The 12388-nt window shown below is 42.5% G+C and overlaps 1 protein-coding gene across 4 annotated transcripts in view; it reads left to right on the forward strand.

Moving 5' to 3' along the window:
• PUS7 (pseudouridine synthase 7) overlaps positions 1 to 12388 on the forward strand; it is a 30563-nt gene that overhangs the window by 3550 nt on the left and 14625 nt on the right. For 2 of the 4 annotated variants that reach the window (XM_083399728.1, XM_083399729.1), the window contains 6 exons: positions 167 to 565; positions 3173 to 3257; positions 3365 to 3466; positions 5165 to 5309; positions 8102 to 8119; positions 10580 to 10691. In XM_083399728.1, coding sequence (XP_083255854.1) covers positions 198 to 565; positions 3173 to 3257; positions 3365 to 3466; positions 5165 to 5309; positions 8102 to 8119; positions 10580 to 10691 — 830 coding nt within the window. In that variant the 5' untranslated portion in view covers positions 167 to 197. The remainder of the gene's footprint in view (positions 1 to 166; positions 566 to 3172; positions 3258 to 3364; positions 3467 to 5164; positions 5310 to 8101; positions 8120 to 10579; positions 10692 to 12388) is intronic. The other 2 variants (XM_083399730.1, XM_083399731.1) reach the window with 1 other exon arrangement.

Raw genomic sequence — 12388 nt, forward strand, 5'->3', positions numbered from 1 at the left:
ACGAAAAAACCGCTAGACGAAGAGACTCGCGGAACGAATTAATTTCGTCTTGCGAGGCACCACTGTATTGCTGTACGCTACACTGATATGTCATGAGATGGTGATATATAAACAAAAATACAGGGAATATCTTTTTGGGTTAAATAGTCTACTTTTCCCCCTGCAGGAGTTCATACCACCAACTTTATGCTTTAAAAATGGAAGCGGTAGAAATGGATAATGCATCCCTTAAGCGTCCTCATTCTGAGGACAAAGAGGCTAACGCGGATGAAATCAAAAGGCAAAAGGTCTTGGAAGAAGCACTGAAAGAAAGAGAGAATACTGACCAAAAGACTGAAGCTGAGGCAGAGCTCAAACCCATCAAACCTCCAGTTGAGGATGCAAAAAAAATAGTTCTTAATGAGGGAAGCGCAGGCCAAGATGAGGAAGAATTGGAAGAAATTGATGGAGAAGGAGACCCAGAGAGCTTTGCAGACATGATGAAGCACGGCCTGACAGAGCTAGATGTTGGCATAACTAAGTTTGTTAGTTCTCACAGGGGCTTTTCTGGAATATTGAAAGAGAGGTAAGTACTAACTCTTCTGCTGCTCAACCCTGTGGATGGATCAATGCTTAACGTAACCACTTTTGCTGGTTCAGCTTTAACATGGGTCCCATCTGCACAATGCATTTAAAGCGGTAAAAAGACATGGCTTTCCCCAAAAGAATCCTGGGAACTGTGGCTTCTTAAAGGGGCTGAGAGTTGTTAGGAGACCTCTAGTCCCCTCAGAGAGATACAATTCCTAGAGTGCTTTTAACAGTCCAGTCCATCTTCACAGGGAACTCTGGGAATTGTAGCCTTAGAAAATAAAGCAAGTAACCACGTCCGTCTGCAAAATCTGTAGTCGGATGGAGGGGGTAGATGTATAGCAGGGGTCAGCAAACTTTTTCAGCAGGGGGCCAGTCCACTGTCCCTCAGACCTTGCGGGGGGCCGGACTATATTTTTTGGGGGGAAATGAACGAATTCCTATGCCCCACAAATAACCCAGAGATGCATTTTAAATACAGTTGTACCTCGCTTTAAAAACCCTTCAGGTTACAGACGCTTCAGGTTACAGACTCCGCTAACCCAGAAATGGTACCTCAGGTTAAGAACTTTACTTCAGGATGTGAACAGAAATTGCACCGTGGCAGGAGGCCTTGTGACTTCGTAGAAACACAGTTTGCAGCTATTAAAATGGCAAGGATCAGTAGAGAATGTGTATCTCATTTACACAAATAATTATTATCCTTAACTATCAAAATGGCTGACATTTATATCTCTGAAGAAGCAGGGGGAGCCTTATACTATTTTCTTCACCCTTTGGATTTTAGGGAGCACAAATTAGCAAGATGTACATTATCAGTGCTTAATACCTAAGGTTGATATATATTGCAGTCTCATTGATAACTTTTGCATATTGACTTGGTTACTTGCTTTATTTTCCAAAGCTGCAGTTCTGTGCACACATATTTGGAATTAAGTCCCATTATACTTCTGAATCAACTTGCTTAAGATTGCATTGCAGAACTCGTAGGGTCCACTCTCTGCAGCAGTCAGGTTGGCTCCTTGTTAAACTGAGAACCAGCCTTTTTCAATGTACGCTTTCCCCCCTTTCTGGAGCAATTTCTCCTTTATACTGTAAAAAAGGTGAGGGTTAGTTTATACCATTGACCATGTCCTTGTGTTGTGTGTTCCTCTGCACAAACCATGGTTTTCTTTTATAAAAACAGAATTTGAAATCCTAGCTCGAAGTGGGTTTGCAAACTGCAGCCATGAAGAGTTCTGATTTTTGTTGACCGCTAGCCTCTTGGGCTTGCTAATCAGATGTGTAAGGTGAAAACACAATGCCAGGAAGAGAGAGGAAAATAACTTGGAGAAGGAAGGGGGATACACATTTCCCAATTTGGCTTTCAGTCAGTCAGTCAAGTTTATTCAATGTGTACAATGTCAATCAATAAAATATATACTAATTTGATACAAAAACTTAAAACATTTGCATTGTCAAAACATGACCTAATCTGCACAAAGCTATAGAAACTCCTTAGTATACAAATTAAAACATTAGACAATAATTATAAGCTAAAATCACTGCGGGGCCACTGATATGTGAAAAGTAATGTTAAATAATACAATAGACAATTATGTACAAAGTTTAGTGAGAAAGAATGTGGTGTAGATGGGGTCAAGTAAATTCATCTCCTTTACCGTTGATAGCTATCCCGGCTATATAATTTTTTCTAATTTTCCTGGCGGCAGTTGCAAAAAGTGCTACACGCCAGGTCACATACTTATCAATGTCTGCAACGAGATACAGTGGTACCTTGGGTTTAGAACTTAATTCATTCTGGAGGTCTGTTCTTAACCTGAAGCACCACTTTAGCTAATGGGGCCTGCCGCTGCTCCGCCACCACGCGATTTCTGTACTCATCCTGAGGTAAAGTTCTTAACCCAAGGTACTATTTCTGGGTTAGCCTGAAGCATCTGTAACCTGAAGCGTCTGTAATCCGAGGTACCACTGTATAGAATCATGTCAGAGGGATTCTGGCCAGGGGACCTTATCATTATATGTGTCAAAAACCGTTCACTTGCTTCAAGATATAATGGGCAGCACAAGATATAATGCGTAAGGTCCTCTAATTCAGGGCATCCCCTAATACAAACGCGTTCAGTTACTGGTTACTCTATGAGGCTTTCAGTCTGTAAATTATGTGTTTTAGGGAGCCCATACTGTCTTTTCATTAGCCTGTGTTTTTCCTGCTTGTTCCTTTTGCAAATGAAACTCTGCTGAAGTAGAATAAATCCTACATTTAGAAGCAAGATTCTTCTTATTTTTGGTTTCTTCCTTTTTAGTTTCTGGTATGAAAGGGCTGATAGACCCAGTGGCGTAGCGTGGGTTGTCAGCACCCGGGGCAAGGCAAGTAATTTGCGCCCCCGAACCCGTGGATTTGTGCCCCCTAACCCTAACCCCCAGATGTTGCGCCCGGTGCGGCCGGCACCCCCTGCACCCCCCACGCTACGCCACTGGATAGACCTGTCCCAAATTTAAAAGTATAGAAGTGTCTTCAGGGTTGCAGTTTAAGCTGAAAAGGCTCTTGTTTGACGTTTGTATCCCATTCTCTGTTGACTGTTCTGTCTTGTTTTCTACTTAGATACTCAGATTTCGTTGTTCATGAAATAGGAAAAGATGGGCGAACGATCCATTTGGACGACTTCTCTGTGCCTTTAGATAAAGAGGTAACTTTTCTCTGCCTACTTCCATCATTAAATGTGGAAGGCCACAATTCAAATCTTGGTTGAAAGATTTGCACAGATTTCTACTTAACATTCTGTGGTGTTTATAGGATCCTTCTGAGGAGATCTTCACAGTGTTGTCAGCTGAAGACAAGCAGCGGTTAGAAGACCTCCAGCTTTTTAAAAACAAAGAAGGCAGTGTGGCCATTGAGGTAATTGACAAAATATCAGAGCTAATAAATAAACAAGTTAATGATTGGCCAAATGATGCAACAGGATCAAACTGTTTTGGAAGTTGATTTTGTTCGATTATGCACCTGTGAAGGGTATATAAAAAGCTGCAAGGCTTTTTAATGAAGTGTTTTAACTTAAATTTCCAGAAAAGTTGGGAATAACTACAATCCTCTACATTTATCATCACACTGGTAAACAATGTTTCTTGTGACTAAATTTACATATAGGAGCAAAGAAGGCCTTTTCCTCTTGGGAATATACCCTCCTTCTTGCCTGAAGGCAAATGAGAGTGGTATTTTTTTGTAGTTTGTTGTATTGGTCTCCTTACTATTCTAAGGGATTATGAAAATGGGATTAAATGATTGCATCTGTTAAAACAATAACATAATGACAAGAAAACTGAATTTAATCATAAAATAATTTATTATTTATACCTCACCCATCTGGCTGGGTTTCCCCAGCCACTCTGGGCGGCTTCCAACTGAATGTTAAAAACATAATACAGCAGCAAACATTAAAAACTTCCCTAAATAGGGCCACCTTCAGATGTCTTTTAAAAGTAAGATAGTTGCTTATTGCCTTGACATCTGCTGGGAGGGCGTTCCACAGGGCAGGCGCCACTACCGAGAAGGCCCTCTGCCTGGTTCCCTGTAACCTCACTTCTGGCAGGGAGGGAACCTCCAGAAGGCCCTCAGTGCTGGACCTCAGTGGGGTGAAGATGCTCCTTTAGGTATACAGGACTGAGGCTGTTTAGGGCTTTAAAAATCAGCACCAACACTTTGAATTGTGCTCAGAAACGTACTGGGAGCCAATGCAGATCTCTCAGTACTGGTGTTATGTGGTCTTGGCAGCCGCTCCCAGTCACCAGTCTAGCTGCCGCATTCTGGATTAATTGCAGTTTCTGGATCACCTTCAAAGGTAGCCCCACATAGAGCGCATTGCAGTAGTCCAAGCGAGAGATAACCAGAGCATGCACCCCTCTGGCGAGGCAGTCTGCGGGCAGATAGGGTCTCAACCGGCGTACCAGATGGAGCTGTTAGACAGCTGCCCTGGACACAGAATTAACCTGTGCCTCCATGGACAGCTGTGAGTCCAAAATGATTCCCAGGCTGCGCACCTGGTCCTTCAGGGGCATAGTTACCCCATTCAAGACCAGGGAGTCCTCCACACCCACCCGCCCTTCCCCCAAGAACAGTACCTCAGTCTTGTCAGGATTCAACCTCAATCCGTTAGCCGCCATCCATCCTCCAACCGACTCCAGGCACTCACACAGGACTTTTACCTTTTCTAGACTATGTCACTTCAGATTTGGGCACCTGAATTGTAGTCCCTGCATACAGAAAAATCTAGCAGGTCAAATAAGGGTTTCTTATTGTGCAAAGAATTCTTTTTCTCCTGAGGAGCATTCAGTCCTAACCCCCACCGGCAGTCTAACATAGTGATGGTCAGAAATGGGCTTCTGTCCTCATCTGCTGTTTATGAGATGATGTTTACTTCTCTCCCCCCCCCCTTTCTTTAAGTTTGTTATTTATTGATTTTCAGAGTACACAAAATAGTAATACAGTGAGGTCTTGCAGGCCTCCAAATATAAACTACAAATACACAAAGAAACTACAAATATATAAACCAACTAAGCTATCACTTTTTGTATTATTATTTTCTATGCCGCTGCTTAGGTCATTGAAGACACTAAGGAAAAAAGGACCGTTATGCACCAGGCTGTGAAATCTTTGTTTCCAGGGCTAGAGACTAAAACAGAGGATCGGGATGGGAAAAAATACATCGTTGCTTATCATGCAGCTGGAAAAAAGGCTCTTGCAAGTGAGTTTGACCTTATTTGAAACTTTCAAAACAAAAATGGCTCCGTCGTATACCCGCGTGTAAAAATCTGTCTTAACAGTGCAATTCCAGACATGTCTACTCAGGTGCAAGTCCCATTGGGCTCAACAGAGCTCGCTTCCAAGTGAGCATGTCTAGGATTGCAGCCCAACTAATCAAAATCAGCATTCATTAGGCATTGATTGTGTTAGTTTAAGTCACATAGGATGGTAGGAAGTCTTGGAGGGACATTAAAACTCTGTGTACTTTCTTTTGCTTAGTGTATTTTTACAAAGCTATGGAAGAATTGTCCTTAAAGAAACAACAGTCTTGTAACAGACAGTCCATAAGTATGTAGTGGAAAATGGTAATATTCTAGTATGGGTCTGCACAGAGATTTGTCTAACTGTAGAACAAGCAGATTTGATGTAAGCTCAGCCTTTCCCCTCCTTTCAAAATGCGGTTTCTGTAGGTTTTTTTTTTTTTTAAGGTCTGAACATGCAGTCAGGTTGTACAAATAAAGTTAAAAGAAGTTGCAAGGGGTTACATAATCAACCTATGTTGCTGAAACACTATTTTGTATGATGGAATTGCTCACAGAAAATAAATACCTCCGTATAAACCTGAGGAAGCAAGCATTAAACAATCTGTGAGGATTTTAGAAAACGTATTGGTTTTAAAATAAATACTAGTCTAACTGTCTAAAAATGGGAAAAGTTTGGAAAGGGGGAAAAAACCCTGTAGGCTGCCATGCTGTCTGCTTACATGGGAATTAAGTCCCATTGAACACAGTTCCTTCTGAGTAGCCTTGGTAGAGGAGAAAAAATATCCAGGCTGAAAATTAAAGCATGGATGGCTAACCTTTTGCTCTCCAGAGGTTGCTGTGCTGAAATTCCCATCATCCTGAACTATTGGGCTTGCTGGGTGGGAATGAGGGGAGTTGGAACCAAAACAAGGCCACAGGTTAACCACCTGTATGGGATGAATGGACCCATTGCAGTCAGGTGCTACCTGAGGATGGGGCTAAATCTGTCATGCCCCACTTCTGCACAAATTTTATCTGTTCGGAAATACAAATTAACAATAAAATTAACAATTAACGATAAAAATGCTTACTTACATGAGGGTTCCAGCGCTGCCTGCCTGGTGCTTTCTGATCTAAATGTGTGTTTGTTCCTTTTTAAAAAACCCCGTCTTTATGTACTCTTTGTGCCTTTAAATAAAAACTAGCCAACCAGTAGGTTGCTCTGCAGCTCGGCATTTTTCCAGCATATGCCAAGATTGACTGGGAGAAAAATAACCCGGCTTGCTTTCTGTGTCTTTATTGGCACCTTGATCTGTTAAACAGCAGTCAGTAGATGATACTCATCTCCATAGAGTGAAAAACGTCAGTTTAAGCAGCTTGATAGGGCAGATAAATTTCTCAATCCTAGCTGCTCTGTGTCTTGGAATTAGAATATTGTTGCTCTTCACAACTGTGAAATCTATATTGCCTATTTTATTTTTATTATCACGGCCTAGGACCCTCATACCTACGGGACCACCTCTCCCGGTATGCCCCACGGAGGACCTTAAGGTCCATAAATAGCAACACCCTAGAGGTCCCGGGCCCTAAGGAAGTTAGATTAGCTTCAACCAGAGCCAGGGCCTTTTCAATATTGGCTCCGGCCTGGTAGAATGCTCTGCCTCATGAGACCAGGGCCCTGCAGGATCTGATTTCTTTCCGCAGGGCCTGTAAGACAGAGTTGTTCCGCCTGGCCTTTGGCTTGGAGCCAATTTGATTCCCTCCCTCTCTTTCTTTTTTCTTTTCCTTTCTTCTCCTGCGATGAGGCTACATTTTAATATTTTAATGTTTCAATATTTTAATGTTGTGTTTTAATTTTGTTTTTAATTTGTATTCATTCAACTTGTTTTTATTATTGCTTGTTAGCCGCTCTGAGCCCGCCTTGGCTGGGGAGGGCGGGGTATAAATAAAAGTTATTATTATTATTATTAATTAATGTGATTCAAAATAGGATATCAAAGATCTGGGGGGAGATGTGGTTGTCAATTGCACTGAATTTATTTATTGCACTGAATATATTTAAGTACAGTCCATGTTTGCATGCGTTGTGCATGGAGCATGCATGTTTACAGGTACAAACAGAAATGCTCAGGCCATGCTCTCCATCTTCCCTACTGTTGGAGCAAAATGCATGTGTTAGCATATGTTATCTGGGTGGTTTTTCTAAAATGGTTGAAGGGAGGGGGTGATGTGAATGTCTTTGTATGGTGCTACCAAACTTCAGGCAGTGACCTTTCAGACAGTCGTACGTTTTCCCAGACGTCTAGTCCAAGTGAATTTCTCCAGTGCATACGAACAAACTTCCTTCTGCGGAAGAATTTGCAAGTTTACTGTGTTCTGTACTGGTGGGGGGACGACACAACCTGACTCATTGAAATTTGTATTAATTAGACTCTCAGTTTTGAACTGGATTCTGCAGGCGCTTCTGTTCTAAATGGAACGCTTAATAACCTTTGTTTATCCGCTCTTTGCGTCGCTGCCCTCAGTGTAGTTTGTTTGCGTGTGTAGCTGAAACCTTTCCATTTGTTCACTTCTCCCTCTGCACGATTCCATTGCATAGCTGTCTAAATAGACGTCAGTCGCCACATTCACTGTTGAATGCTCCAGACATCTGCAGAGTTATAACACATAAACTTGCATGTTCCCATCTGAAGCACTTTGATACCTTTAAAAAACAAACACAAAATAAAACATTGCTCTCTTATGCTCTTTACCCCATGCCTATGAACAGAGGTCAGAACTTCAACAGGTAAGAAAGAGATGTTGGCATTTCATGTTAGGAAAAAATGAAATGCCAATCCCATCGACAGTAATTTAGACCAGCTAAACAGTTTTCCAATTTCATGACTAACGGAAATAAACCTTTCTCCAGCCCAATCCTATCTATCATAGAGTTGGGCCACAAGGATAATCCAGTCCAGCCCCCTGTAATTCAGGAATCTTGTTGCCCAGCATGGGGCTCAAACCCACAACCCAGATGACAAGACTCTCCTCTCAGCCTCGCTAAGGTGGTCCAAAGCAAAGCAGAGTAAGACATTTGGCACCAGCTTAGCTGCCTGAGCTGCCGGAAAGAGGTGTATAAGGCACCATCCAACTGTCTTAGGGACTCCACTCTGGGTTTGTGTAGGGTTTGCTCCTTAAGCCTTTTCTTTTCTCACAAGGCAGTGGAGATTAAGGACTAGAAGATGGGCAAGCCTCATCTGCCCCTCACTCATTTTCTGTGAGCCACCCAGAGAAGCATTGTGACACTACAGCAGTGTTCGCCAACCTTGGGCCTCCAGCTGTTTTTGGACTACAACTCCCATCATCCCTCGCTAGCAAGACCAGTGGTCAAGGATGATGGGAATTGTAGTCCAAAAACAGCTGGAGGCCCAAGGTTGGGGAACACTGCACTACAGCATACAAAAGCCATAAATCAATAAAAATAAATTTGTCCTCAACAAATATGATCCCGGATTGTCATAATATTAATATAGATAGCCTCTTTGAGAGTTAGGTTTTCAATATGCTCAGAATTCTTACATTCTACATAGCTTTTTTTGTAAACTGCCTTGAGGGTTTTCCCCGGTATGTAAATTTTATGAAATAAAGGATAAATAAAATAGTTTAACCAAAGTAACTTGGAAATAATCCCAAGTACAGTGGTACCTCTAGTTACGAACTTAATTCGTTCCGGAGGTCCGTTCTTAACCTGAAACTGTTCTTAACTAGAGGCGTGCTTTTGCTAATGGGGCCTCTTGCTGCTACTGCGCCGCTGGCACACAATTTCTGTTCTCATCCTGGGGCAAAGTTCTCAACTCAAGGTAACTCTTCCAGGTTAGCAGAGTTTGTAACCTGAAGCATTTGTAACCTGAGGCGTTTGTAAGTACTGTCCTTCTGCTTGGTTGCAGACCATAGCAGTTAATCATTCAGAAAATTATAACCCATTAATATTGTTCTCTCTATATAATGCTTTTCCTTGCACTTGAAACAACAGAAGACAAGAGAATTAAGTGTTAAAAGAAAAAGAAAGAAGTTCAAAGGCCCCTGAGGATACATTTGCATCATAACACTTAACTGCGGTTAATGTGAACCATGGTTTGCAAGTTCTGACCATAGTTTCTGCCCAATTTTGAACCATGGTGTAAATGTTCACCATATCTAACCAAAGTTAAGGAGAGCAAGCAATTCTTAGGCATTATGTCTTCTCAGAGCCTGTTTGAATGCAGTGGTGTACCATAATTGACTGCTGTGGGAACAAGGTTTGGTTTTGGCTACAGGTAGTGTTTAGCGAGGAGAGTGCTTAACCACGGTCCCAGGTTTGGATGACGTGCTAAGCCTAACCTCGACTTAACTGAGTGTAGCTCAGAGTAAAAAAGGGCAGGGAGGAGTGAAGTGGTTGCAAGCTCCTCCATGGGAGCTTTCACAGTCCAGGTAGACCATAGGTTGGTTTACTGTGACATGGGAAGAAGACCATTGAGTTTGTTCACATGTACTACCCAAACCATGGTTTAGCACTTTAGGGACAAGTCCTCTGCTTGAACAACGTTGTTTAATTAGGTGTGTCAAAAATGGAGTATGAGGAGGAGCATACTAGCCTCAGGCTTGGTAATACAACACTAAACCATGGTTTGGTATTAAGTGTGAACCAACCAAGTGCGCTTTTGAAAACCACCCAAGAGTCTTCATAAGGAAAATGCGATTTGAAATTCCCAGTTTTCAGTCCCATTTGCAATGAATGAAATATCTGGCAAGAAGGGTAATCGTTGCATTAATAATGTGTGACTTTGCCCTAAGACTATCCAATATAATGTTTTTTTTTTGTTGGTGGGACCCCTGACATCTGTGCATATGGGCAAGCTACAACAAACAATCTTTTCAGGTGGCGATACTTTGTTTTGCCCAGTACTGTTTTGTGGGATGAATTACGTTGCATAGTAGTAGCTCTTTGCAGTGTTCTGATGGACTCTTGCCAAGAGGAATTTAGCATTGTCGAAGGAAGAGGTAAGCCTGATATATTCCACCCCCACAAAGAATGGATAAAACACCAGCAAGTGTACAAATGATTTGCAGGGGGTGGGGGGAGGAGAGAGAGATTTACACAATATTTTTTTTTTTTGGTCTGAATTACCAAAAAAAACCACAACAACAAAAAAACCACCCTAAATGGAAAACAATGAAAATGGCCATACTTTAATACTTTGTATTTTTTAACATTTTGTCTTTAAAGATCCAAGAAAACATTCTTGGCCCAAATCTAGGGGAAGTTATTGCCACTTTGTCTTGTACAAAGAGAATAAGGACACCATGGATGCCATCAACGTGCTGTCGAGATTTTTAAGGTGGGTCAACCTGCAAAACTTGCTGTTTCTGATAGGTGGTAGAAATGCCATCCTTTGAGACGGTTGGTTTGGGCAGCATTGCAGCATGCTGAAGGTAAAGTGGCTGCTTTTTAGTGGTCAGTTTTGGAAATAACGTGTAGCCCGTGTGTAACAATTTGTAATTTTTGATCATTGTGGAATCCTGAGGCGGTAAGACTCCATTACAAAAATGGGAGGGAGAGAGAGAGAGAGAACCATGCATCCACGAGAACTATATGTGATTTAAAATAGTGTTTCGAACCCTCAGGGATAAATTCTCCCATTCAGTTTAAATCCTATGCATTGTAATAATAATAATTTTATTATTATACCCTGCCCATTTGGCTGGGTTTTCCCAGCCACTCTGGGCGGCTCCCAACAGAATATTAAAAACGCAATAAAACATCAAACATTTAAAACTTCTCTAAACAGAGCTGCCTTCAGATGTCATCTAAAAGTCAGATAGTTGTTTATTTCCTTGACGTCTGATGGGAGGGCATACCACAGGGTGGGCACCACCACCAAGAAGGCCCTCTGCCTGGTTCCCTGTCACCTCACTTCTTGCCGTGAGGGAACTGCCAGAAGGCCCTTGGAGCTGGACCTCAGTGTCCAGTCTTGTGTGTGTTCAAATACTTCTTTCCAAATTCAGTCTTGACATCAGCTTGGGCACAGCGCACATTGCTTTTGTCCTGCCAAGCTGACAACTTCTAAGACTATAACTGGCGACACATAATAGAAGCAAAAGGTTGGCTTTTGCTTGTGTGCTCTGGCTCTTAATTGCGGTTAACCGTGGTGAGACAGAGATGTGTGTTTTTCGCCTAGACTGTCGGAAGTCCTTTCCCTGAATTTTTGTTCTGCTTTGTACTGAACTTCAAGAGAAGCAGCCTCGGCATAAGCGCAGGGTAGAAATAAATAAAAAGTTTGCACTTAGCATCGGCTCGCCAGCTATTCAAGTGGTGGCAAACAGAAATCCTTATGGGTGGTTTTTATTTGGGAGAGGTTTTTTTTGGGGGGGGGGTGGCTCTTAACTGGATCAGATTGTTGTTGTCTCTCGAGTTTCTCTCCTGTGCATGATTATCCAGTTCTGGGCACCACAGTTCAAGAAGGACACTGACAAACTGGAACGTGTCCAGAGGAGGGCAACCAAAATGGTCAAAGGCCTGGAAACGATGCCTTATGAGGAACGGCTAAGGGAGCTGGGCATGTTTAGCCTGGAGAAGAGGAGGTTAAGGGGTGATATGATAGCCATGTTCAAATATATAAAAGGATGTCATATAGAGGAGGGAGAAAGGTTGTTTCTCTGCTGCTCCAGAGAAGCGGACACGGAGCAATGGATCCAAACTACAAGAAAGAAGATTCCACCTAAACATTAGGAAGAACTTCCTGACAGGAAGAGTCAGTGGAATTTGCTGCCAAGGAGTGTGGTGGAGTCTCCTTCTTTGGAGGTCTTTAAGCAGAGGCTTGACAACCATATGTCAGGAGTGCTCTGATGGTGTTTCCTGCTTGGCAGGGGGTTGGACTCGATGGCCCTTGTGGTCTCTTCCAACTCTAGGATTCTATGATTATGGATCAAATCAGCAATGGGGAACCTCAGATGAGGAGGCCAGACGTGGTCACCATGGCATCTCTGACCCTCGAGACTCATGCAAGCCCTGCCCCTTCCCCAGGCCACCCTCTCT

The sequence above is a fragment of the Podarcis tiliguerta genome (assembly GCF_965153285.1).
Source record: "Podarcis tiliguerta genome assembly, chromosome: 10".
NCBI classification, from domain to species: domain Eukaryota; kingdom Metazoa; phylum Chordata; class Lepidosauria; order Squamata; family Lacertidae; genus Podarcis; species Podarcis tiliguerta.